This window comes from Oncorhynchus mykiss, chromosome 2, assembly GCF_013265735.2.
Source record: "Oncorhynchus mykiss isolate Arlee chromosome 2, USDA_OmykA_1.1, whole genome shotgun sequence".
Lineage (NCBI taxonomy): Eukaryota > Metazoa > Chordata > Actinopteri > Salmoniformes > Salmonidae > Oncorhynchus > Oncorhynchus mykiss.
Window position 1 is genome coordinate 27,332,498 of NC_048566.1, and position 27,206 is coordinate 27,359,703.

At 44.4% G+C, this 27,206-nt stretch overlaps 1 protein-coding gene across 4 annotated transcripts in view; it reads left to right on the top strand.

The window, feature by feature from the left end:
- Positions 1 to 27,206, top strand: part of LOC110485507 (protein spire homolog 1) — a 48,713-nt gene that overhangs the window by 801 nt on the left and 20,706 nt on the right. For all 4 annotated transcript variants that reach the window (XM_021556592.2, XM_021556609.2, XM_036944055.1 and 1 more), the window contains exons 2-3: positions 7,072 to 7,100; positions 25,482 to 25,718. In XM_021556592.2, coding sequence (XP_021412267.1) covers positions 7,072 to 7,100; positions 25,482 to 25,718 — 266 coding nt within the window. The remainder of the gene's footprint in view (positions 1 to 7,071; positions 7,101 to 25,481; positions 25,719 to 27,206) is intronic.

Here is a 27,206-nt window from a genome sequence, read left to right on the forward strand (position 1 = left end):
CTACTGAGAAAATGAAAAAATCAACATATTTCCATGGCACAATTTGTTGCTGCACTGACATACAGTGCATTCGGGAAAGTATTCAGACCCTTAACTTTTTCCACATTTCGTTATCCTACAGCCTTATTCTAAAATGTATTAAAATAAAAATCAAGACACGCAATACCCCATAATGACAAAGTGAAAACAGGTTTTTAGACATTTCTGCAGATGTATTACAAAGTTTTCAGACCCTTTGCTATGAGACTTGAAATTGAGCTCAGGTGCATCCTGTTTCCATTGATCATCCTTGAGATGTTTCTATATGTTGATTGGAGTCCACCTGTGGTAAATTCAATTGATTGGACATGATTTGGAAAGGCACACACATGACTATATAAGGTCCCACAGTTGACAGAGCATGTCAGAGCAAAAACCAGGCCATGAGCTTGAAGGAATTGTCTCTAGAGCTTTGAGACAGGATTGTGTCGAGGCACAGGTCTGGGGAAGGGTACCAAACTAATTTCTGTAGCATTGAAGGTCCCCAAGAACACAGTGGCCTCCATCATTCTTAAATGGAAGAAGTTTGGAACCACCAAGACTCTTCCTAGAGCTGGCCGCTCGGCCAAACTAAGCAATCGGGGGAGGTGACCAAGAACCCGATGGTCACTCTGACAGGGCTCTAGAGTTCCTCTGTGGAGATGGGAGAAACTTCCAGAAGGACAACCATCTCTGCAGCACTCCACAAATCAGATATTTATGGTAGAGTGGCCAGATGAAAGCCATTCCTCAGTAAAAGGCACATTACAGCCCACTTGGAGTTTGCCAAAAGGCACCTAAAGGACTCTCAGACCATGAGAAACAAGATTCTCAGGTCTGATGAAACCAAGATTGAACTATTTGGCCTGAATGCCAAGCGTCACATCTGGAGGAAACCTGGCACCATCTCTACGGTGAAGCATCATGCTGTGGGGATGTTTTCAGCGGCAGGGACTGGGAGACTAGTCAGGATCGAGAGAAAGATTAACAGAACAAAGTACAGAGAGATCCTTGATGAAAACCTGCTCCAGAGTGCTCAGGACCTCAGACTGGGGTGAAGGTTGACCTTCCAACAGGACAATGACCCTAAGCACACAGCCAAGACAACGCAGGAGTGGCTTTGGGACAAGTCTCTGAATGTCCTTGAGTGGCCCAGCCAGAGCCCGGACTTGAACCCAATCAAACATCTCTGGAGAGACCAGGAAATAGCTGTGCAGTGACACTCTTTTTAATTTATTTTTCATTTAACCTTTATTTAACTAGGCAAGTCAGTTAAGAACAAATTCTTATTTACAAATACGGGCTGCCCCGGCCAAACCTGTGCGCCGCCCAATGGGACTCCCAATCACGACCAGATGTGATACAGCCTGGATTCGAACCAGGGACTGTAGTGACACCTCTTGCACTGAGATGCAGTGCCTTAGACTCTCCATCCAACCTGGCAGAGCTTGAGAGGATCTGCAGAGAAGACTCAGTAGTTTTTTTTGTATACATTTCCAAAAATGTTTAAAAAAAATCGTTTTTGCTTTGTCATTATGGGGTATTATGTGTGGAGTGATACGGGGGGATAAAAAAAAAAAAAACATTTTAGAATAAGGCTGTAACGTAACAACGTGGTAAAAGTCAAGGGGTCTGAATACTTTCCTGAAGGGGTCTGAATCCACTGTACAATGGAGGGTGGTGGGTGGAGTAGGCTACCTTGACTGATAAGATGTGGCCCCTTATCAGCCTTTTTTGTTATTTTGGACTTTTTTTATGGAGTGCTTTCATTGCCACAAAGACCTTCAACCAGTGGTATGACTGCATGATGGCCCCAAGCCAAATAATCATCACTGTAGTCATCGATGGACTTACTCCTTAACAGCTAGGGCCCAGCTAAACTGTTGACATTGTCTTGTGTCACACCTGATATGACACAGCAAGTGATGTGTGTAGTCTGGGTGTGCCTTTGAAACTGCTTGGCTACCTATACTCCTTGCTCCGGCCAAATGCTAGCCTCTGTCCGGTTTTCGGGAAATGGAAAGAGAGCCTGTGACGTTAACAAGGCAACACCATCTTAACTCCTCCTCCACATTTACTGGATTGGTTGAACAGTGCAGAATATAACCTCCCCGACAGTTTTTTTCCCCCTTCTCGTCTGGTCCAGTATGTAAGGGATCTAGTTTCAGACGTTAATTTTACACCTGCTACGTTAGGTTATGCGAATGCGAACACATTCGGGGCCGTCTGATTGGTCCAGAAACCAATGGGTTGGGCCAAAGCCAGAACAAACATGGGTATAGCGGTGGCTTGAAAATTTGCCATTGGCTTTCATACTCTGATAGGGCAGCGGGTAGCTTAGCGGTTAAGACTGTTGGGCCAGTAACTGAAAGGTACTGGTTTGAGCCGACTAGCTTAAAAATATGTCGACCTGCTCTTGAGAAAGGCACGTAACCCTAATTGTTCCTGTAAGTCGCTCTGGATAAGAGTGTCTGCTAAATGACAAAAATGTTAAATGTAATCGGTTAAAGATGATCCAATCGCTAATCACTTTTTGTTCAACGCCCCTTGTCACCACAAACTATTTCAATGATGACAGTCTCAGACTAAAGTATGTAGCAAACAACAGAGCTGTGAAATTATTTACTGTGAGTCATCAGGCTACCTGTGAAAGTGACTATGAATTACAAGTAATGTGTCTTGTCTTGCTTGTGGAGAGTTCGTGTCGATCTTCCTCCTCGCTAGTATCCTGTAATCAGATTCTCAGATAGCAGACTAAATTTATCTTAATTTATTTACCCATGGTGTCACAGGGAAGCTGTACCCTCGCTCAGTTACACACCTTGAGTCAATGTGTGCTGAGTCGATTTGATGGCTTATTTGCTTTAGACTCAATGTACTCCATGCTTAATCAGCTTTTTTACATTCACATTTGAGTCATTTAGAAGACACTCTTATCCAGAGTGACTTAAAGTTGTGTGTGCGTACATTTTCCTACTTTTTTTTGTACTGGTCCCCAGTGGGAATCAAACCCATATCTCTGGCGTTGATAGCACCATCCTCTGCCAGCTGAGACACACGGGACCTTTTTGGCATTAATGAACGGACTGTGCATAGTAAGGGTGGAATATGTGGTGTACTGTATTTTATTTGACGTGCCTGGCAGTGCGTTAGTAACTCAGTAATAGTAATTGGGGATGGGAGGTTTTGCATGGTTTGCTACTGGTCTGAGGATGGCTACTCTACAGGCAATGCTGTTATTAAATGTGGTATCATCGTGTGTGTTATTACACTTTATTCATCTGTGATTATTACATTCATATGACTAAATCTAATCATATGAGTTAATGTAGATAGACTTTATTTATAGACTAACTTTATTCTTACGACACCTTTCTTTTTCTGGTGCCTTAAATCCATTTTAATATCTTAAAACACTGATTTGTTACATCCTATCCATATTTGATGGATTCTCTGAAGGACTGACCACTCTGATGTCTGGTTAACTGGGCTACAGAGCAAGGGGTCTCCCCCAAGGCATACCAGCCATCCCAGCTGTGTTCAGAGAGACAGACAGACATGCAGAAAGAAAAACTGAGAGAGAGCATTCTTCTAACCAATTTGTCACAGACCCACCAACCATGTCAGTATTCCAACTGACCAAATAGATGTGCCACAAAATGTAGCTACTATTTTACTACATTTCCCCAGCTTCCTGATCTTACCCAGATTGATACCATTTGTCATAATGTTTAGATTGTCACGTTGTAGCTCTGTGATGGATAATGCATTGCATGAGAGAGAGGGGGATAGAGAGAGGGGGATAGAGAGAGGGGGAAAGAGGGAGAGGGAGAACAGGTTAAGGTGGAAAAGGAAAGTGATTTCCTTTTCTCTCTGTGTCTGAGGACTTGTATTGAGCGTCTTCCAGGTCTCTGTATCAGATTTCTTTCCTTCAATGATGAAGCCAGTTTGTGTGAGAATAACAGGTTTTGTCCGTTGTCTGTTTCCTGCATGGCAGTAACAAAAGCAAGTTGTTTTGTATTACTTTGAGTGTCAAAATAAGCCTGGTTCCTCTAGGTTTCTTCCTAGGTTCCTGCCTTTCTAGGGAGTTTTTCCTAGCCACCATACTTCTACATCTGCATTGCTTGCAGTTTGGGGTTTTAGGCTGGGTTTCTGTACAGCACTTTGTGACAACTGCTGATATAAAACAGGTGTTCTAAAATAAATTGGATTTGAAAATAAGGACCATTGGACATTGGTTGTGAGTAGGTCTGTTGATGTCCTGAAATATTAGGCTTCCATCTTGTTTTTTCTCATCAATGAATGGAGCAGTCACAAGCAAATGATTTGAACATGTTGTTTTGCAGGATGTCACATTACAATAGAGCATGTCATTGTGTATGTGGAGAGGGTCATCAAAATATAATCTGCTTGGTCACGTTATTGAAGTTAATGAACATTTCATGACGATGACGTGGTGGCTTGGAGGAACATCTAGGCCTAACCAAGAAGTTTCTTCAATAAAGTCTATTGATTAATTTTAGCTATGTGTATGCGGGCAGAGGCAGAGGTAGAGGCAGTGACAGAGGCTGACTGGCAGTGACAGAGGCTGACTGGTAGAGGCAGTGACAGAGGCTGACTGGTAGAGGCAGTGACAGAGGCTGACTGGCAGTGACAGAGGCTGACTGGCAGTGACAGAGGCTGACTGGCAGAAGCAGTGACAAAGGCTGACTGGCAGAGGCAGTGACAAAGGCTGACTGGCAGAGGCAGTGACAAAGGCTGACTGGTAGAGGCAGTGACAGAGGCTGACTGGTAGAGGTAGAGGCAGTGACAGAGGCTGACTGGCAGTGGCAGTGACAGAGGCTGACTGGCAGAGGCAGTGACAGAGGCTGACTGGCAGAGGCAGTGACAGAGGCTGACTGGCAGAGGCAGTGACAGAGGCTGACTGGCAGAGGCAGTGACAGAGGCTGACTGGCAGAGGCAGTGACAGAGGCTGACTGGCAGAGGCAGTGACAGAGGCTGACTGGCAGAGGCAGTGACAGAGGCTGACTGGCAGAGGCAGTGACAGAGGCTGACTGGTAGAGGCAGTGACAGAGGCTGACTGGTAGAGACAGTGACAGACTGACTAGCAGAGGCAGTGAGAGAAACTGACTGGCAGAGGCAATCACAGCGACTGACTGGCAGAGGTATAGGCAGTAACAGAGGCTGACAGGCAGAGGCAGTAACAGAGGCTGACAGGCAGAGGCAGTAACAGAGGCTGACAGGCAGAGGCAGTAACAGAGGCTGACAGGCAGAGGCAGTAACAGAGGCTGACAGGCAGAGGCAGTGACAGAGACTGACTGGTAGAGGTATAGGCAGTAACAGAGGCTGACAGGCAGAGGCAGTGACCGAGACTGACTGGTAGAGGTATAGGCAGTAACAGAGGCTGACAGGCAGAGGCAGTGACCGAGGCTGACAGGCAGAGGCAGTGACCGAGGCTGACAGGCAGAGGCAGTGACCGAGGCTGACAGGCAGAGGCAGTGACCGAGGCTGACAGGCAGAGGCAGTGACCGAGGCTGACAGGCAGAGGCAGTGACCGAGGCTGACAGGCAGAGGCAGTAACAGAGGCTGACAGGCAGAGGCAGTAACAGAGGCTGACAGGCAGAGGCAGTGACAGAGACTGACTGGTAGAGGTATAGGCAGTAACAGAGGCTGACAGGCAGAGGCAGTGACCGAAACTGACTGGTAGAGGTATAGGCAGTAACAGAGGCTGACAGGCAGAGGCAGTGACCGAAACTGACTGGTAGAGGTATAGGCAGTAACAGAGGCTGACAGGCAGAGGCAGTGACCGAGGCTGACAGGCAGAGGCAGTGACCGAGGCTGACAGGCAGAGGCAGTGACCGAGGCTGACAGGCAGAGGCAGTGACAGAGACTGACTGGTAGAGGTATAGGCAGTGACTGAGGCTGACAGGCAGAGGCAGTGACCGAAGCTGACTGGCAGAGGCAGTGGCAGAGGCAGTGACAGAGGCTGACTGGCAGAGGCAGAGGCAGATGCAGCGAGAGAGGCAGAGACAGGGCGTCATCAGTAGTCACATGCCACCAACCAAGTGGTGAGAATGAACTGCTGCTTTCATTGACTGTGACCCAGTAAATGATGTTGTCTTCACGACACATTCCTCAATCTTCTTCCTTCTTCTCTTTCCATGGACCCTGTTTTTCCTGGTCAGGTTTACGGTCATATAAATAATCCTGGCCCTATTAACTACTGTGCTACAGCATATAGGCAAGGTTAGACCCATGGTAGTCTGTGGTATAATGCACGTGTGTTGTACTTGACCTATTTTGCTCAAGATGGGGGTTCTTGATTAAACAGCTTTTGTTTTCTGACGGTCTGATAATAATAACCTTGTTTGACTGAGAAGATTATCTTCATGGCTGATGGCCACTTAGTGACTCCATCATGGAGTCACCGGAGCCTTTGTTGTTCGTCGGCCTTCTGACTCGGGCTGATCGGCGTTTGAGTTCCCAGGGAGTTGCCATGGCAACTGCAGCCAGCCGCCCAGGGGTGGTTCATGTGCGAGACCTAACTGCATACAGTATCTCATGACATATCAGGCCCAGATGAAAGCAATAAAACAGATTAAGGGGGAAAATACACTGCAGGTTCAATGAGAATGTTCAGGCTGAATCTGAGGTGTTGACCTGTTAACCATGTTCAAACTGACGCCTCACATGCTGGTTCCTCTGCAGACACTGTCATATTGAATTATCGACACATACATCTGTCCTGCAGATACGGTGTACGGAAACATTCTGAGTGAACCAGCGGCATGATTTTCACATTTTAATTGACCTGCAAATGATTGAATTGTGGCCTCTGTTTTAGGTACAGTAAAGGTTTAGTATAAAACAATACATGCTCTCTTTTGACCTGAAAGGCTGTGTTGGTTGGGCCAGTTGTTAACGTCTTATTGTAGCCCTTCTCAGTCACAGATAGTTTCACATCCAGGTCATAACCAAGCCAATGTATTTTAAGATGCTTTGCTTTAGGCATAAATTCCCTGTTGACCACAACTTTCCTCTGTGTCTCCACAGGTAAATCCATCCCAGCTACATCAACAGAGGTGAGTGGCATGTTTCTGACTTCCTTGTTTCTGGGAAGATGTCTGTAATAATACGAATGAGAGATGTTGAGCAGGAGGGCCGACCGTGTTCCAATGGAATTCTACCTGGCAAAACCGGGCCGGCAACAGTGGTGGGTGGATACTATCTGTACAAACATAGGGCGTGTTAATCCTGCTTGATGACATGCCTGACACTCAACCTGCTGCCAGGGGCACTGTGGTGGTGGTTTCACTAGTGCTTTACCATACTGTCTGTGCAGTGCACACCTCATTCACAGCATCTAGCTCAGAGGTTAGACTAGAGAGAATGGATATGACCACACCTACACTATGTGTAACATGGGACTGTCATTGACAGTGAGGCAATTTCAAATACAGACGCAAACATTCACTAAAACAAGAACATCTGAAAAAAATATATATCATAACACCTAGAACAAAGTCCTAACAGGAGCGATGATGGAGTCTATTTGGAGATCAGTGATAGATAGACCTTCACTACAGACTCTCTAGGCTCTCAGCTGGTCTGACTGACTGGGCTAGCGAAATGAATTTCACCGTGCGAGCTCTCCCCTTTGATGTTGGCTCTGGGTGACATCTAAAGGGCTAATTAGAGCGCTATATTGTAATTTACCTTCCCAGCAACCTCTTCTCAGCCTCTTCCTCCAGCTGATATGGTGATGGGAATAGTTCAATTCCATTCAATACAATTGTATTTATCCTCTCAGGGGCAAACAGCAGTGCTGTTCAAGTAGTCTCACACAGCCTGGGGAGGAGGTTACTGCTCAAGAGAAGCAATAGCTATTGTTCTCAGTGTATCAGGTGACGTGTCTAGCTAGCATATTTGTTTGTTAGTACGTCATCATCACTACCACGAGGCTAGTAGTATTAGAGCATATGATATGAGGAAACTATTTCCCATCAATATCCTACATGACTGCAGTTTACTCTGTGTCTTGCATGTATTCAGGGTGGGCTAAATGTATTGTTGAACACCAATAATCTGTCTTCAGTGGGGTGGAACTTTGGGAGTCCTGGAGTAGTGTGGGATTGCCTGGTAATGGATCTCTGGGAGCAGGTGGAGAGAGAATAGAACACACACACACACACACACACACACGCACACGCACACGCACACGCACACACACACACAGAGTCTCTCTCTCTCGCTCTCTCTCTGAGAATGTGCAGTGAAACTGCGTCAACAAAATCCCTGCCAAGCTGCTTCATGGCAGAAATGTGTTCTCCTAGTGCAGTCAGTCCGTGTCTGATGTGATGTGTGAGAGCCTGGCTGAGGAAAAGAAAATACTGGAAAGTCTATCCTCATTCCAACACCCTCTTCTGACTGTCACCACATCACTGCAGATCCAGCAGTCTTATTGCATTACAGCTCGTGTGTGTGTGTGTGTGTGGGCAATTTAGTTCAGAAACATTGGTCGTGATTGGATCACACCACTTCCCCAACACTGTCACTGACGTGATTCAATCTCTTCTATGCTGCTGTATGACACTGAACTATATGAAACCTGTGTTGTTGTGGCACAATGTACTACATGAAGACAGACAGAGACAGCTGAGCCACTATCCCTTGGTCCAGACACTGAGAGTGCAATGGAGGTACAGTAGAACCACATACATGTAGCAGATGATAACTAGGTATCCCACAGTGCAGTGACGTCACCCTCCATGAGAACTAAAATAATGTTGCTCACAGGCCAACCCAAAATCAGGATTTTGGCTAGCTAGCAGATAGCACGTTGCTTTGTGTGTAGATTAGTGTTAGTCATGGGTTCACTTCCCTGGTATTCAGTACAGGGGTAGAACACGTCACATAAAGGGGAAACAACCCCTGTGTGACTCCTGAAGAATGCTAGTCTTCTTGGTAACACTACTGTTGATGCCTCCAGCGTTGGTAAACCTTTCTGGTCTCGTGATCTTGCTACTCTTACTGCTTCTTACTGCTTCTTACTGCTGGGTTATGTTTCATACTTTCATTATGTCCCAGGCAGGCTGGTCCTCCTCTCTGTTGTAGTTCAACTGTTCAGGGAGGGGGATTTTTAAGAGTTAGCCTTTGAAGTTTGGAGGACGATTATGGCAGTTAACATAGTAATGACTAGTCATAGTAATGACCACTCTTTTGGAAATAGTATGAATGGACTGATTAACTACAGGATCAAAGAAAAAACTGTCTTCTCTGATCAGCTGCTGATAATTCAATTACATTGAATATTGTGTCCGAGAAATTACGAACATTCCCATTCATTCCATCTTGAAAATAGTTTGATGGGTTTAGTTTAATGTGTGTTAAAGTGGGTGTGTGGTTACACGCCGGGGGATCAGGGGGGGTGTCGGCTGAACCCTCAGGCGGAGTTGAACGTCAGTCATATGATTCAGAGGTCATGGGGTTGAGCACAACGTCTCTCCTCTTGCCTTCTCTCGAATCACCACTTTGACTCTAGAGCAAGGCCCTCTACTTTACCTATAAACTCTGTTATGAAATGATTGTGAAAACTATTCTAAAACCCTTATCTGGTGACGTTAAAGAACATGGAAGGGTTTCCTGCCTTCCCTCCTCTGCTATCAATCCCTTCTCTTTTTCGTTGTTGATACAGTTAGTCATTAAGTTTTTTCCCCCAGTTTTCATATTTCATATTTCAAGTTATTACACATTTCAGGATTTACCATTTCAGATTGCTTCATACAGTTACATGAACATACATTTAGATAGGTCAGAGGGTCAGGTACATTCAAGGTCATGGACATTTTGACATTGTTCGAAGGCAGTGCTTCTCATTCCTGGTCCCGGGGACCCAAAGTGGTGCACATTCCCATTACCCGCCCCCTATACACCCACTCCCAGTGAGAGGCTTGATGGCTCCAGGCCCAGAACCTAGAAACACAGCTGAACGGTATGTAGACAGGTATGGTCACAGATTCTCAGCAGGGCCAGGCCAGCCACACATAATGGAGGCAAATCAGATCTTTAAAAATAAACAATAACAATAAAAGCAACATCAATCCGTTGTTGACTGCCTCAAACCAAGTTCAGACATTAGGGGTGAAGTCATTCATCAATTATGTATTGTATAGATTGATTTCTTGCAAAGGAGATACGTACTCAGTTGCACAACTGAATGCATTCAACCGAAATGTGTCTTCCCCTCTCTGAATCAGAGAGGTGCGGGGGGCTGCCCTAATCAACGTCCACGTCATCGGCGCCCGGGGAGCAGTTGTTGTTTGGAGGTTAACTGCCTTGTTCAAGGGAAGAATGGCATATTTTTCCACCTTTTCCACTATTTTTCCACCAGCTCAGTGACTTTCAATGTGGCACTGTCATAAGATGCCACCTTTCCAACAAGTCAGTTCATAAAATGTCTGCCCTGCTAGAGCTTCCACGTTCAACTGTAAGTGATGTTATTGTGAAGTGGAAACTGACAGAACGGGACCGCTGAGTGCTGAAGTGTGTAGCGAGTAAAAATCATCTGTCCTCGGTAGCAACACTCACTACCGAGTTCCAAACTACCTCTGGAAGCAACGTCAGCACAAGAACTGTTCTTGGGGAGCTTCATGAAATGGGTTCCCCATGGCCACACACAAGTCTAAGATCACCATGCACAATGCCAAGCTCCGTATTAATGCCCATGATTTTGGAATGAGATGTTCGACAAGCAGGTGTCCACATTCTTTGGGCCATTTAGTGTATCTCTTGGAACCCAGAACCCAATATTATGTGCTCTGGCTAGGTACTATGTTAGATTTTTTGTAACATTCTATTAGGAGAGACTACTGTTGATGGTATGTAAAAAACACTTAGACCAGAAATACATGGTCTGACAGTGGCTTCCTGTTAGGTTTCTGCCAGCTAAAGGACTTCATGTTTACTGGGGCTGCTGTGCAGTCTGATTTATTTCCTGTGATAGGACTAATGAGGAGGTATAATTGCAAACCGTTCATTTCTCAAATTATTATTTTCTCCAATAGTTTAATTATCTAAAATCTTTTAGCGCCGATTCAAATAATTGATTAACACACTAATAGCAAAGATCTGGCCCTGCACCGGAGTACCATGTAGGCTACTACACGTGGTCAACGTCTGAAATAGCACCCTATAGTGCACTACTCTCTACCACTCTCTGGAAAAAAGTAGTGCAAGAGCGTAGGGATTGGAAGTAGGGTGCCATTTCATATATGCACTAGGTCACACATATCTACACACACCCTTGTAGTGTTGGACTAGGGTTACAAAGCTAGTAAGCTACCGGTAATTTACCAAAGTTACTGGAATCTTCAGTATCTTGTCTTTGCTTTATTTTTGGGACCAAATTTACCAGCTTGACACCAAAAATATTTATAACAAAGAGATATTGACATAGTAAAATAAATAAGTGTTAAATGTTTTTTATTTTATTTATTTTTTTACCAAATATTTTCTTACGTTAAATAAAAAACGGTGCATTTTTGGTTATGGGTTTGTAAGTAAGCATTTTACGGTAAGATCTACCTACACCTGTTCTATTCGGCGCATGTGACAAATAAAATGTCATTTGATTTTATAAGGCCACATAGAGGGCCTTTGACAGTGTCAAAGACTCCAGCCACCCTAGTCATAGACTGTTCTCTCTGCTACCGCACGGCTACCGGTACTGGAGCGCCAAGTCTAGGTCCAAGCATAGTCACTTTAAAAACTCTACCTACATGTACATATTACCTCAATTACCTCGATTAACTGGTGCCCCCGCACATTGACTCTGTACCGGTACCCCCTGTATATAGCCTCCACATTGACTCTGTACCAGTACCCCCTGTATATAGCCTCCACATTGACTCTGTACCGGTACCCCCTGTATATAGCCTCCACATTGACTCTGTACCAGTACCCCCTGTATATAGCCTCCACATTGACTCTGTACCAGTACCCCCTGTATATAGCCTCCACATTGACTCTGTACCAGTACCCCCTGTATATAGCCTCCACATTGACTCTGTACCGGTAGCCCCTGTATATAGCCTCCACATTGACTCTGTACCGGTACCCCCTGTATATAGCCTCCACATTGACTCTGTACCGGTAGCCCCTGTATAAAGCCTCCACATTGACTCTGTACCAGTACCCCCTGTATATAGCCTCCACATTGACTCTGTACCAGTACCCCCTGTATATAGCCTCCACATTGACTCTGTACCGATACCCCCTGTATAAAGCCTCCACATTGACTCTGTACCAGTACCCCCTGTATATAGCCTCCACATTGACTCTGTACCAGTACCCCCTGTATATAGCCTCCACATTGACTCTGTACCGGTAGCCCCTGTATATAGCCTCCACATTGACTCTGTACCGGTACCCCCTGTATAAAGCCTCGCGATTATTTACTGCTGCTCTTTAATTATTTGTTATCTTTATTTATTTATTTAGGTATTTTCTTAAAACTGCATTGTTGGTTAAGGGCTTGTAAGTAAACATTTCACTGTTGTATTCGGCTCATATGACAAATACAATTTGATTTGATATAATTACAGACGCCGGTGATACCCAAAATGGTCACTAGATGTCTTGTGATAGATTACATAAAATCCTTGAAAGTTACCAATATTCTGGTATTTTCTGGTAAACTTTGAAAGTTTCCAGTAATATAACCTCCAGTGAAGGCTGCTGAGGAGATAACGGCTCATAATAATGGCCGGAACAGAGCAAATGGAATGGCATCAAACACCTGGAAACCATGGAAACCATGTGTTTGATGTATTTGATACCATTCCACCTATTCCGCTCCAGTCATTACCACATGCCTTTCCTCCTCAATTAAGGTGCCACCAACCTCCTGTCATACCCTCCCTTTTGCAACCCTATGAAGGACTCTTTCCCAGCTTTCCTTGTTGTGAGCCAAACTTAGTGACCTATCATAGCCTTCTGAGAGAGGACAGTGGAACTGTCAGCCTTACAGTAGGTCGCGTCCCAAATAACATCACATTTAGGGCACTACATAGGAAATAGGGTGCCATTTGGGATGCAAAGTTAATTCTCAGAGGTCAGTGGAGCAGAGACAAGCTGAGAACAACCTATCCCGAGGAGAGTGTTTTTACTCCCTCACTCTCCTGTCAGAACCCTGGGCTTGATATGGGAAGACAAGATTAAAGGTTCCTCTCCCAACTGGAGTGGTTTATTAGGCCTTCAGTTATTCATTGTTTATACCTGAGGTTTTGTACTATGAAATGTGATCTTGAATGTATTAAGTCCCACTGACCATAACCACTCCATGGTTTAATGATTTATATTGTTTTTTTTAAATTACCATTTTCATTATTTTATTTCACTTAGTCCTGCTTGTTGGAGCTTGAAGCCTAACACGGAACACAAACCGGCTGTGCGCGTGTGCTATCGTGCATACATTTATTTTGCCCCCCCCACACCAAACCCGATCACGACACGCAGGTTAAAATATCAAGACAAACTCTGAACCAATGACATTAATTTGGGAACAGGTCGAAAAGCATTAAACATGTATGGTAATTTAGCTAGTTAGCTTGCGATTGCTAGCTAACGTTAATTTGTCCTATTTAGCTAGCTTGCTTTTGCTAGCTAATTTGTCCTGGGATATAAACATTAAGTTGTTATTTTACCTGAAATGCACAAGGACCTCTACTCCAACAATTAATCCACACATAAAACGGCCAACCAAATCGTTTCTAGTCATCTCTCCTCCTTCCAGGCTTTTTCATCTTTGAACTTATATGGTGATCGCATCTAAACGTTCATAGTATTACCACGACAACCCGCAACAAAGTTTGTCTTTCAATCACCCACGTGGGTATAACCAATGAGGAGATGGCACGTGGGTACCTGTTTCTGTAAGCCAATGAGGAGATGGGAGAGGCAGGACTTTCAGCGCGATCTGCGTCAGAAATAGGAACGACTTCTATTTTAGCCCTTGGCGTCGCAGATGCTCGTTGGCGCGCGCGAGCAGTGTGGGTGCAATAATTGAATAACATGGATTTCTACATTTATTTTGCAACGCTCGCGCGCTCGATGTGTCCAGTCTGGTCAGCATGTAAGAATTTCACTATACCCTGCAATCACACCTGCAACCCTGTGACTATTAAACACTCTGAATTTGAAGACAACATGACACCTTGACACTGTAACGTCTGTTTCCAAGTCACACTCTCAAACATGTAGAGCCCCTGAACACAGCTCACTTTCCAGCCCACTTTCCAGCTCACACTCTCAAACACATAGATCCCCTGAATGCAGCTCACTCTCCAGATCCCAATCACCTGAATTCTGATCACCTGTTCACACACCTGTATGTCATTATCACACACTATTTAGTTCAGTTATTTGCACCCCATAATTGTGAGTTATTGTTTGTTTTGTGACACACTTCTAGTCGGAGTGCTTGGTTTCCTGTAATTTAATCCTCCTGTGTATGATAGTTTTAGCCTGCCTCACTAACGATGCCTATTCCCTGCCTGTACTGTTGCCTTTTTGGACCCCTGTGTATGACCTTCTGCCTGCCCCTGGACCCAGCTACCTGCCTCCTCCTGTGGTCCTTTACAATAAACACCTGCTGCGCCCTCCGCTTGAAACCAGGTCTCTGTCTCCCATCGTGTTCATTACAGACACAATATGCTAGTTTACACGGGTAAACTGAAGCCAGGGCGTTATGGCAGTGGGTTATGTAAAATAAAAATCCATTATCCCACAAAAATCATTGTAGCCCTCCTCAGGAATCAAAAGTAAGAGATGGAATGGGATTTGGCCCTGAATGTAAACCATATTAGTGTCTTTGTGTGAGGCTGAATGATGCTGAGCCAGCAGACTTTTGACTGTGGAAGATGGAAGATTCGTATTTGTGGTTGTTGATGCACAAGAGTGGCCATGTTGACATAACTGCTAGCCTCACACAGTCACATAGCTACTGAAAAGGTACAGATTTCATACAGGCCGAGCAGGTTGCTGTTTAAAATTGACAAAGTATCTATTCAATTCTAGTCTCAATCAGTGGTATTCATTCCCCTGATTGTGGAAAGGAAACAGGTTGAGCCCATAGCAGAGGTCTAGGCAGAGGCTTGAGGGAGACGTCTCCATGGTCAAAGAAGGTGTTAAAGGGGGAGTGCAGTTATAAACAGGATTTCCTGTTTGTTTTTTGTTCTTTCCACACTAGGTTGAAATAACACTGAAATTGTGAACAAATATTATAATGTCCTTTTGTGTTGGAGCATTACAAGGGCCAAAAGAGGGTCAGGGAAATAAATGATACAAAATATATATTTTGGAGTTATTTTCATTAAATAAATACACAGAGTGATATAAATGACATACAGTGATGATTTGAAAATAAATGACAAAGACTGCATGTGGGCTTTAATGACAGAAAGCTGCACAGAGGCATCCTAACACACAGTAGTTCGATCTATCTGGACTATTTAAAACCTCTAACCTTGGTAGGGTGTGGTATGTTAAGATATTCATGTTGACCTCAGGAGGGTGTGGTACTGGTATGGTATTTACAGGGAAAGGTTGGATTGCGTGTGAAGAAAACATGTATGCGTGTGGCAGAACCATTCCCTGCCCCGTGATCAGCTCACTCTCTCTCTCTTTCGCTCTGGCTCTCTTTCTCGTCATCTTTGTGACAGCCATGTGAGGAACACAGTCTGTTTGATGTTCTTTTACCTGCTCATGGCTGCGCTTCACTGCACAGTTAAAATCCACAATCTCTTGACACCCACTCCTTCCTCCCTCCTCCCCATTCCTTCACTTAGTTTAGTCACAAGTCCGCGAAGAAAGGAGAGTGTGATGAATCATTAGAACAGTCATGTGTGTGTTTGCTCTCCTCCTGACTGAGGGAATAAATACTAGTTATTGCTGTTAAAACCACCCTGTCTTCTACCTACTTAAACCATGCTATAGCTATCAATTAACAGGCTGCTCAGATCCTGGGGTTGTCTTATGTAGAGCTGGAATCAATCAAAACTGCACAGTCAATGTTTAGGCATCTACCTACAGTTTAGGCTACCTCCCACGCATACGTCTTTTTCTGAGAACCGTAAGGATTTAACTGAGTCATTATTGTCCATGCTCTAGAAGTTTCCCTACATGTTTATTGGGTGCATCATTCTTCTGAGGGATTCTTCTCAGTGTTCTGATTCCTTTGTTCTGTCTTCGCTCTTCAGACTGGATGCTATGCATGGTTCATACTATGACCTTTGACTCGCAAGGAACAATGTCAAACACACCTCAACAATAGAGGCTTGAAGTTCCTCTTGACTAAACTTGGCTTGCCTAGTGTCTGTCGGGCCTATCACAGCTAGGTTCACTTTGGGTTGTTCTACAATGCAGTCTGGATGAAAGCTGCTTAGAGTTTATAGGCGGACTTTAGTATTTTGGATTTGAGAGTGACTGGTCTCATAGCACAGGGGAGAGATGGTGTTGTTGTGTGTCTCTGGCGGGGCGTGTAACAGCAGAGACTGGAGAGTGAGGTGGGGTGTAACATCAGAGGGGAGGTAGGGAAGAGCAGGGCAGGGTAGGGTGGGGTGTAGCCAGACAACGAGGGCCTATCCTCGTCAGGGTGCAGAGGTCCCCAGGTTCCCACTGAGCCAGGGTAGTGTTCTGTGTTCTAGAGGAGGTCAGGACAGATCCACTCACATCAATCCTTCTGGATGATTATTGATCTGAACAGGGTCCTGTGACCTTGCCCATGAAGTCTGATCTACAAAAACACACCAAACCCCTCCCTCTTTTCTCTTACTTTCTTGCTCTTTTTCTCTCTTCCTTTCTCTCACTTCTCTTCATTTTCTTTCCTTCTCTCCCTCCCTATTTCTATCTTTATTCCCTGTCCCTCCATCGCTTTTTCTCTCTCCCCCTCTTTCTCCTTTTCTCTCTCCCCCTCTTTCTCCTTTTCTCTCTTCCCCTCTTTCTCCTTTTTTCTCTCTCCCCCTCTTTCTCCTTTTCTCTCTCTCCCTTCTCACTGTTCATCAGCAGCATTCAGGTTTGCAGTGTAATCCGGTGTGATTTCTCCGTCAGTCTTTTGTCTCGGGCTTGGCACGCTAGGCCAGCTCTGGCCTCATTCTCCATGATCTGCCATTCAGAGGCCAGATTCACCTGATTTAACAAAGGGAAGCCGCTTCACTGCATTGACTGGGACTGCTAACATCTTTCTCACACACCTATTAGATTTGGACTTAAGCGGTCCTTCATTTGTAAATCAGGGGTCCAGGAACGAAAAAGTGAGCGTGAGAGAGCGGTGACATGGGGAGCTCTGAGGAAAGCATGAGAAAAGAAAATCACCTTTATAATAAAGCATTGCATGCATATCATCACATTTGCGTAGTGACATAGAGCAGTAGAGTAGAGGCACTTACAGAAGTTGCAGCCATGGGGGAAATTTTTTTGTGGCCTTTTATAAACGCATTTCATGCAATTCTATGTCATTTTACATGACTGGAGACTTTTTTTTTAATGGCACGTTCAAAACAACTGGGAACTCGGAACTGGGTCAGACTTTAGTGCGTTCAAGACATTTGGGAAATCTGGGAAAAACGAGTTCCCCTGGGAAAATTTGTTTTGAATGGTCATCCTACTCAGAATTCCAAGTGGGGAACTCTGGCATCTTGCTAGGACTCCTGACCTGAAGATCACTGACGTCATGATTCAAACCCCCCCCCCCCCCCCCCCCCCATGAATTAAAATAAAGTAAAGAAATAACTTATTTACATAAGTATTCAGACCCTTTGCTATGAAACTCAACATTTAGCTCAGATGCAACCTGTTTCCATTGATCATCCTTGATCAGATCAAAAATCAAATCAAATTTATTTGTCACATACACATGGTTAGCAGATGTTAATGGGAATGTAGCGAAATGCTTGTGCTTCTAGTTCCGACAATGCAGTAATAACCAACGAGTAATCTAACTAACAATTCCAAAACTACTACCTTATACACACACGTGTAAAGGGATAAAGAATATGTACATAAAGATATGAATGAATGATGGTACAGAACGGCATAGGCAAGATGCAGTAGATGGTATCGAGTACAGTATATCCATGTGAGATGAGTAATGTAGGGTATGTAAACAAAGTGGCATAGTTTAAAGTGGCTAGTGATACATGTATTACATAAAGATGCAGTAGATGATATAGAGTACAGTATATACATATACATATGCGATGAATAATGTAGGGTATGTAAACATTATATTAAGTAGCATTGTTTAAAGTGGCTAGTGATATATTTACATCAATTCCCATCAATTCTCATTATTAAAGTGGTTGGAGTTGAGTCAGTGTGTTGGCAGCAGCCACTCAATGTTAGTGGTGGTTGTTTAACAGTCTGATGGCCTTGAAATAGAAGCTGTTTTTCAGTCTCTCGGTCCCTGCTTTGATGCACCTGTACTGACCTCGCCTTCTGGATGATAGCGGGGTGAACAGGCAGTGGCTCGGGTGGTTGTTGTCCTTGATGATCTTTATGGCCTTCCTGTGACATCGGGTGGTGTAGGTGTCCTTGAGGGCAGGTAGTTTGCCCCCGGTGATGCGTTGTGCAGACCTCACTACCCTCTGGAGAGCCTTACGGTTGTGGGCGGAGCAGTTGCCGTACCAGGCGGTGATACAGCCCGACAGGATGCTCTCGATTGTGCATCTGTAGAAGTTTGTGAGTGCTTTTGGTGACAAGCCGAATTTCTTCAGCCTCCTGAGGTTGAAGAGGCGCTGCTGCGCCTTCTTCACGATGCTGTCTGTGTGGGTGGACCAATTCAGTTTGTCTGTGATGTGTACGCCGAGGAACTTAACTTACTACCCTCGCCACTACTGTCCTATCAATGTGGACAAGGGGGTGCTCCCTCTGCTGTTTCCTGAAGTCCACAATCATCTCCTTTGTTTTGTTGACGTTGAGTGTGAGGTTATTTTCCTGACACCACACTACGAGGGCCCTCACCTCCTCCCTGTAGGCCGTCTCGTCGTGGTTGGTAATCAAGCCTACCACTGTAGTGTCATCCGCAAACTTGATTATTGAGTTGGAGGCGTGCATGGCCACGCAGTCGTGGATGAACAGGGAGTACAGGAGAGGGCTCAGAACGCACCCTTGTGGAGCCCCAGTGTTGAGGATTAGCGGGTTGGAGATGTTGTTACCTACCCTCACCACCTGGGGGCGGCCTGTCAGGAAGTCCAGTACCCAGTTGCACAGGGCGGGTTCGAGACCCAGGGCTTGATGACAAGTTTGGAGGGTACTATGGTGTTAAATGCTGAGCTGTAGTCGATGAACAGCATTCTCACGTAGGTATTCCTCTTGTCCAGATGGATTAGGGCAGTGTGCAGTGAGGTTGAGATTGCATCGTCTGTGGACGGTAAGCAAATTGGAGTGGGTCTAGGGTGTCAGGTAGGGTGGAGGTGATATGGTCCTTGACTAGTCTCTCAAAGCACTTCATGATGACGGAAGTGAGTGCTACGGGGAGGTAGTCGTTTAGCCTAGTTACCTTAGCTTTCTTGGGAACAGGAACAATGGTGGCCCTCTTGAAGCATGTGGGAACAGCAGACTGGGATAAGGATTGATTGAATATGTCCGTAAACACACCAGCCAGCTGGTCTGCGCATGCTCTGAGGGAGCGGCTGGGGATGCCGTCTGGGCCTGCAGCCTTGCGAGGGTTAACACGTTTAAATGTTTTACTCACCTCGGCTGCAGTGAAGGAGAGTCCGCATGTTTTGGTTGCGGGCCGTGTCAGTAGCACTGTATTGTCCTCAAAGCGGGCAAAAAAGTTATTTAGTCTGCCTGGGAGCAAGACATCCTGGTCCGTGACGGGGCTGGTTTTCTTTTTGTAATCCGTGATTGACTGTAGACCCTGCCACATACCTCGTGTCTGAGCCGTTGAATTGCGACTCAACTTTGTCTCTATACTGACGCTTAGCTTGTTTGATTGCCTTACAGAGGGAATAGCTACACTGTTTGTATTCAGTCATGTTTCCGGTCACCTTGCCCTGGTTAAAAGCAGTGGTTCGTGCTTTCAATTTCATGCGAATGCTGCCATCAATCCACGGTTTCTGGTTTGGGAATGTTTTAATCGTTGCTATGGGAACGACATCTTCAATGCACGTTCTATTGAACTCGCTCACCGAATCAGCGTATTCGTCAATGTTGTTGTTGGATGCAATGCGGAACATATCCCAGTCCACGTGATGGAAGCAGTCTTGGAGCGTGGAATCAGATTGGTCGGACTAGCGTTGAACAGACCTGAGCGCGGGAGCTTCTTGTTTTAGCTTCTGTCTGTAGGCAGGGAGCAACAAAATGGAGTCGTGGTCAGCTTTTCCGAAAGGAGGGCGGGGGAGGGCCTTATATGCGCCGCGGAAGTTAGAATAGCAATGATCCAAGATTTTACCAGCCCTGGTTGCGCAATCGATATGCTGATACAATTTAGGGAGTCTTGTTTTCAGATTAGCCTTGTTAAAATCCCCAGCTACAATGAGTGCAGCCTCAGGATATGTGGTTTCCAGTTTGCAAAGAGTCAAATAAAGATTGTTCAGAGCCATCGATGTGACTGCTTGGGGGGGGGATATATATGGCTGTGATTATAATCTAAGAGAATTCCCTTGGTAGATAATGTTGTCGACATTTGACTGTGAGGAATTCTAAATCAGGTGAACAGAAGGACTTGAGTTCCTGTATGTTGTTGTGACCACACCACGTCTCGTTAACCATAAGGCATACACCCCCGCCCCTCTTACCAGAAAGATGTTTGTTTCTGTCGGCGCGATGCGTGAAGAAACCAGCTGGCTGCACCGATTCCGTTAGCGTCTCTCGAGTGAGCCATGTTTCCGTGAAGCAAAGAACGTTACAGTCTCTGATGTGTTTCTACAACTTGATTCTACAACTTGACCTGTGATAAATTCAATTGATTGGATATGATTTGGAAAGTCACACACCTATCTATATAAGGTCCCACAGGGTAGCCTAGTGGTTAGAGTGTTGGACTAGGAACCGGAAGGTTGCAAGTTCAAGTCCCCGAGCTGACATGGTACAAATCTGTCGTTCTGCCCCTGAACAGGCAGTTAACCCGCTGTTCCTAGGCTGTCATTGAAAATAAGAATTTGTTCTTAACTGACTTGCCTAGTTTAATAAAGGTCAAATTAAAATTAAAATGGGGAAGGTTACCAAAAAATAGACCTGAAAATAGCTGTGCAGCGATGTTCCCCATCCAACCTGACAGAGCTTGAGAGGATCTGCAGACAAGAATGGGAGAAACTCCCCAAATACCAGTGTGCCAAGCTTGTAGCATCATACCCAAGAAGACTTGAGGCTGTAATTGCTGCCAAAGGTGCTTCAACAAAGTACTGAATAAAGGATCTGAATACTTTTGGGGGGAATCAATTAATGAATTTGCAAAAATGTCAAAAACACGTTTTTGCTTTGTCATTATGGGGTGTTGTGTGTATATTGATGAGGGGGGGGGGGGGGACAATTTAATCCATTTTAGAATAAGGCTGTACAGTAACAAAACGTGAAAAAAGTCAAGGGATCACTGTATATTGATCGCCTATAGCGGACAGATTAGAGTCTTCTCTGTTCAGCAGGAGACATTTGCTTTCCAACCTGTGTTTTCCCGTGATTGTAGGCTATTTGAAATATTGCGAAAGGCCAGTTTTGCCTGCATGCTGTTTACTGACAGATTTGCAGCTTGTTCCCAACTGTAGGCTAGGCCTTGTTATTGAGCTACACTCCACAGCTAGGCTATTTTTAAAATAAGCTATTTATCCTCTGTGGCAATATTTTGGGCTTTGTCATGGTGAAGTAGGCTATTTGAAATTATTTCAATCCTTTCTGAACAGACAGGAGTAACTATAACTTTGGCACATTTATGTCAATTTATCAGGCTTGCTGCAGCTCCTCCAGAACCATTTGCGCTGCTGCGATTCTATAAAGAAATACATTAAAACAATACAGATATTCTTGATTTAATAAATGCATGCATAAGATTTAAATCACTCCTCTGAAGCTCTTGAATATTTGTTGGTTTTATCATCTTAAATATTGTTGGATTCTGGGTTAAACTTGGAACATTGCTATCCTAGAGACTGGTTTTTACATCAGAAGTTAATGGTTATCTGTAGGAGCCAGATGGCTTTGGAATGTGCTGGGTGGACGGGAGGAAGTCACAGGATTGCTATAGACAGATGGACATCTGTAGATTAGGCAAATGATGGGTTGAGGCCAGGTCAGATCTCCTTAAGGGAGAAATTATGGTTTATTACCCTATTACTTTGTCTTACTTCGTCTTCCTGCCGAGCCATAATAGATGTAAGGGTTGGAGAGAAGGTGGAGTGCATCTAAATTGGAGTATATATACTTGTGTTGGTGGAAACATGTTTCGTCTGATGCAGCTGTATTGATCCTCTGGGAGAATAAACCTGGTTAAGCTTTCATAGTGTCCGTAGAGTTTTTTTACTCTCAGAATTAGAACCTAACAGTATTTGTGTCATTGTGTCCTTATTATTAAGCAATAAGGCCCGAGGGGGTGTGGTATATAGTATATATACTTGTGGTACATTGGCCATATATCACAAACCACCGAGGTGCCTTATTGCTATTATAAACTGTTTACAAATGTAATTAGAGCAGTAACAATGAGTGTTTCGTCATCTGATATACCACGGTTGTCAGCCAATCAGCATTCAGGGCTTGAACCACCCAGTTTATAATGGCCAGTAATCTCTGCTGGCTCAGTCAAGTCACGTTATTACTGACTAATCTGTTAAAGTCTGCCTTGCTTTTAAAGGTTGGGTTGTTCACTTGAATGAAAGGCTCATGTGTTTGTGTAGCACATGCTACAGCTGAAAGCATGGGACAGTCTTGTGCAGGATAATGAAAGGAGATTATATATATTACATAACAGGGAACGAAGACACAAACTCATATTTACTGTTGTTTTCCTGGAGATTAACAGCTGAATAACACAAATCAAGGCAAATTATTCAAAATCCATTTATTAAAAACATGAAGACATTGTCGTTTTGGCATGATTCTTGGATGTCTATGAGGAACATACAGTGCCTTTGGAAAGTATTCAGACCCCTTGACTTTTTCCACATTTTGTTATGTTACAGCCTTATTCTAAAATGTATGAAACCCCTCATCAATCTACACACAATACCCCATAATGACAATGCGTCGCTGCACAGCTATTTTCTGGTCTCTCCAGAGATGTTCAAATCGGGTTCAAGTCCCGGCTCTGGCTGGGCCACTCAAGGACATTCAGAGACTTGTCCCGAAGCCACTCCTGTGTTATCTTGGCTGTGTCCTTAGGGTCGTTGTCCTGTTGAAGGTGAACCTTCTCCCCCAGTCTGAGGTCCTGAGCGCTCTGGAGCAGGTTTTCATCAAGGATCTCTCTGTACTTTGCTCTGTTCATCTTTCCCTCGATCCCAACTAGTCTCCCAGTCCCTGTCACTGAAAAACGTCCCCACAGCATGATGCTGCCTCCACCATGCTTCACCGTAAGGATGGTGCCAGGTTTCCTCCAGACGCGACGCTTGGCATTCAGGCCAAAGAGTTCAATCTTGGTTTCATCAGAACAGAGAATCTTGTTTCTTATGGTCTGAGTCTTTAGGTGCCTTTTGGCAAACTCCAAGCGGGCTGTCATGTGCATTTTACTGAGGAGTGGCTTCTGTCTGGCCACTCTACCATAAAGGCCTGATTGGTGGAGTGCTGCAGAGATGGTTGTCCTTGAAGTTTCTCCTGTGTGACCATCGGGTTCTTGGTCACCTCCCTGACCAAGGCCTTTCTCCCCCGATTACTTAGTTTGGCTGGGCAGCCAGCTCTAGGAAGAGTGTTGGGGGAAGAATGATGGAGGCCATTGTGTTCTTGGGGACCTTCAATGATGCAGACATTCTTTGGTACCCTTCCCCAGATCTGTGCCTCGACACAATCCTCTCAATGCTCTAAGGACAATTCCTTAGAGCATCGACATGCATTGTCAACTGTGGGACCATAGACAGGTGTGTGCCTTTCCAAATCATGTCCAATCAATTGAATTTACCCCAGGTGGACTCCAATCAAGTTGTAGAAGCATCTCAAGGATGATCAATGGAAACAGGATGCACCTCTGCTATGAGACTCGAAATTGAGCTAAGGGTCTGAGTACTTATGTAAATAAGGTATTTCTGTTTTTGTTTTTTATACATTTGCAAAAATAAACACTTTTTGCGTTGTCATTGTGGGGTATTGTGTGTAGATTGCTGAGGATTTGTATTTATTTAACTTCTTGGTGCACTGTTGTTAGCGGGATCATTTTCATCAACATCTGCTGAATTGCAGAGCGCCAAATTCAAATTAAATTACTAAAAATATTTACTTTTCATGAAATCACAAGTGCAATATAGCAAAACACAGCTTACCTGGCGTGTCAGATTTCAAAAACGCTTTACAGCAAAAGTTATCCAAGCGTTTATGTTAGGACATCTCTCTCAGCAGACAAAACATTACAAACGGCTAGCAGCAAAGTAGATTGGTCACGAAAGTCAGAAAAGCAATAAAATGAATCGCTTACCTTTGATCTTTAGATGTTTGCTCTCACGAGACTCCCAGGTACACAATAAATGTTCCTTTTTTTCGATAAAGATCATTTTTATATTCAAAAACCTCCATTTGGCTGGCGCGTTTTGTTCAGAAATCCACAGGCTCGTGCAGGTCATGACGGGCAGACAAATTCCAAATAGTATCCGTAAAGTTCATAGAAAATGTCAAACGTTTTTTATAATCAATCCTCAGGTTGTTTTTACAATAAATAATCAATAATATTTCAACCGGACCGTAGCTTTTTCAATAGGAGAGAGAGAGAAAATGTCTGCTCCAAGCTGTTGCGCATGCAAAACTCTGCTGGCACCCAGCCATCCACTGACGCGATGTGATCGTTCTCGCTCATTTTTTCAGAATAAAAGCCTGAAACTATGTCTAAAGACTGTTCACACCATGTTGAAGCCATAGCGAAAGGAATCTGGTTGATATCCCTTTAAATGGAACAGGGAGATTCGTTTCTCTTAGGCACTTCCTGGTTGGATTTTCCTCAGGTTTTTGCCTGCAATATCAGTTCTGTTATACTCAGACAATATTTTGACAGTTTTAGAAACTTTAGAGTGTTTTCTATACTAATCTGACAATTTTATGCATATTCTAGATTCTGGGCCTGAGAAATAGGCAGTTTCATTTGGGTACGTTTTTCATCCAAACATCAAAATACTGCCCCCTACACTCAACAGGTTAATCAATTTTAGAATAAGGCTGTAACGTAACAAAATGTGGAAAATGTCAAGGGGTCTGAATACTTTCCGAAGGCACTGTAAATGGATGGCAATATAATGATAACCAGTGTGTGTTGTTGCTTGTGTCCTGTCCTTTAGGTGATTGAGTCTCTGGGCATCATGATCTACAAGGCGTTGGACTACGGACTGAAGGAGAGCGAGGAGCGGGAGCTGAGCCCACCCCTGGAGCAGCTCATAGACCTCATGACCAACATGGGCGAGGCCGAGAGAGACGCCTGCCCTGACGAAGGTTACGAGGCCACCGAGGAAGAGGAGGAGGCCGAAGACGACCCCATCAACATCTGTAATGTTCGTGGCTACAGGGACATCCTGAGGGTAGGCAGCTGTTGATTGGGGGAGGATGGTGGTTGATGATTAAAAGCCAAAATGTCACTACATGGGTGAATGACAGGGTTAATAAGGAAATAGTATGTTTTCTGCTGTCAAGCCATCAAGTGCAGTCAACTACAAAATTGTGGTGATCAGGTCAGGGTCATGGTACTGGAGCCTGCAATTGTTGTGTATGGGTCTTTCCTCCAGTAGTGTTGAGACGATTATCTATACTAGATCCACCCAGCATGTTCAGTAGTGTTGAGACTATAATCTATACTAGATCCACCCAGCATGTTCAGTAGTGTTGAGATTATTATCTATACTAGATCCACCCAGCATGTCCAGTAGTATTGAGGCTATCGTCTATACTAGATCCACCCAGCATGTACAGTAGTAGAGACTATAATCTATACTAGATCCACTCAGCATGTCCAGTAGTGTTGAGAGAACAGACATCATACTGATCCACCCAGCATGTCCAGTCGTGTTGAGAGAACAGACATCATACTGATCCACCCAGCATGTCCAGTCGTGTTGAGAGAACAGACATCATACTAGATCCACCCAACATGTCCAGTAGTGTTGAGGGAACAAACATCATACTAGATCCACCCAGCTTGTCCAGTAGTGTTGAGGGAACAGACATCATACTAGATCCACCCAGCATGTCGGGGCGGCAGGGTAGCCTAGTGGTTAGAGCGTTGGACTAGTAACCGGAAGGTTGCAATCCCCGAGCTGACAAGGTACAAATCTGTCGTTCTGCCCCTGAACAGGCAGTTAACCCACTGTTCCTAGGCCGTCATTGAAAATAAGAATTTGTCTAGTTAAATAAAGGTATAATAAAAAATGTCCAGTAGTGTTGAGAGAACAGACATCATACCAGATCCACCCAGTGAGTCCTTAGATGCCCCAATGATGTTTAAATAACCATAGCAGTGGTGGGAGGACAATGTTTTTTAAAATTAGCATTATTTCTATTAGAGAATATTGGATGACTGTCATTCATATTCCATTCACCCATTTCAACGTAGCATCGATAGGTTCAGACTACTACATGATACTCAAATATTCCCTATTCCCACCATGAGGTTGCTACAACCTAGCCTATGAATGAAAGTTTGCAGCGTAGAGAAAAATCTGAGGTGACAGAAAGTGACACATTCAATACCACCTTGCAAACTCTTGTCCGCATCTAGCTGATCTAGGGTGTAATCATTAGTCCAACAGTTTCAAACGAATGTTTCTATTGGACAAATTAATGTCTGATTATCCCGGTTTCATTCCATTTAAGAAACGTTTTTCAACAGAATCGGCGGAATGAATACACCCCTGATCAAGCGTAAACACAGTTCACTTTCATAGCAGCCACGTTGTATTTCTTCTCACATCTATGCGTTTTCCTCTTCTCACCTTTTTCCTTCGCTTGTGGACTTCAATGCACAACGCATCAACTGTAGGAGACCAGGTTTAAAAAAAGCGTTCCAAACCATA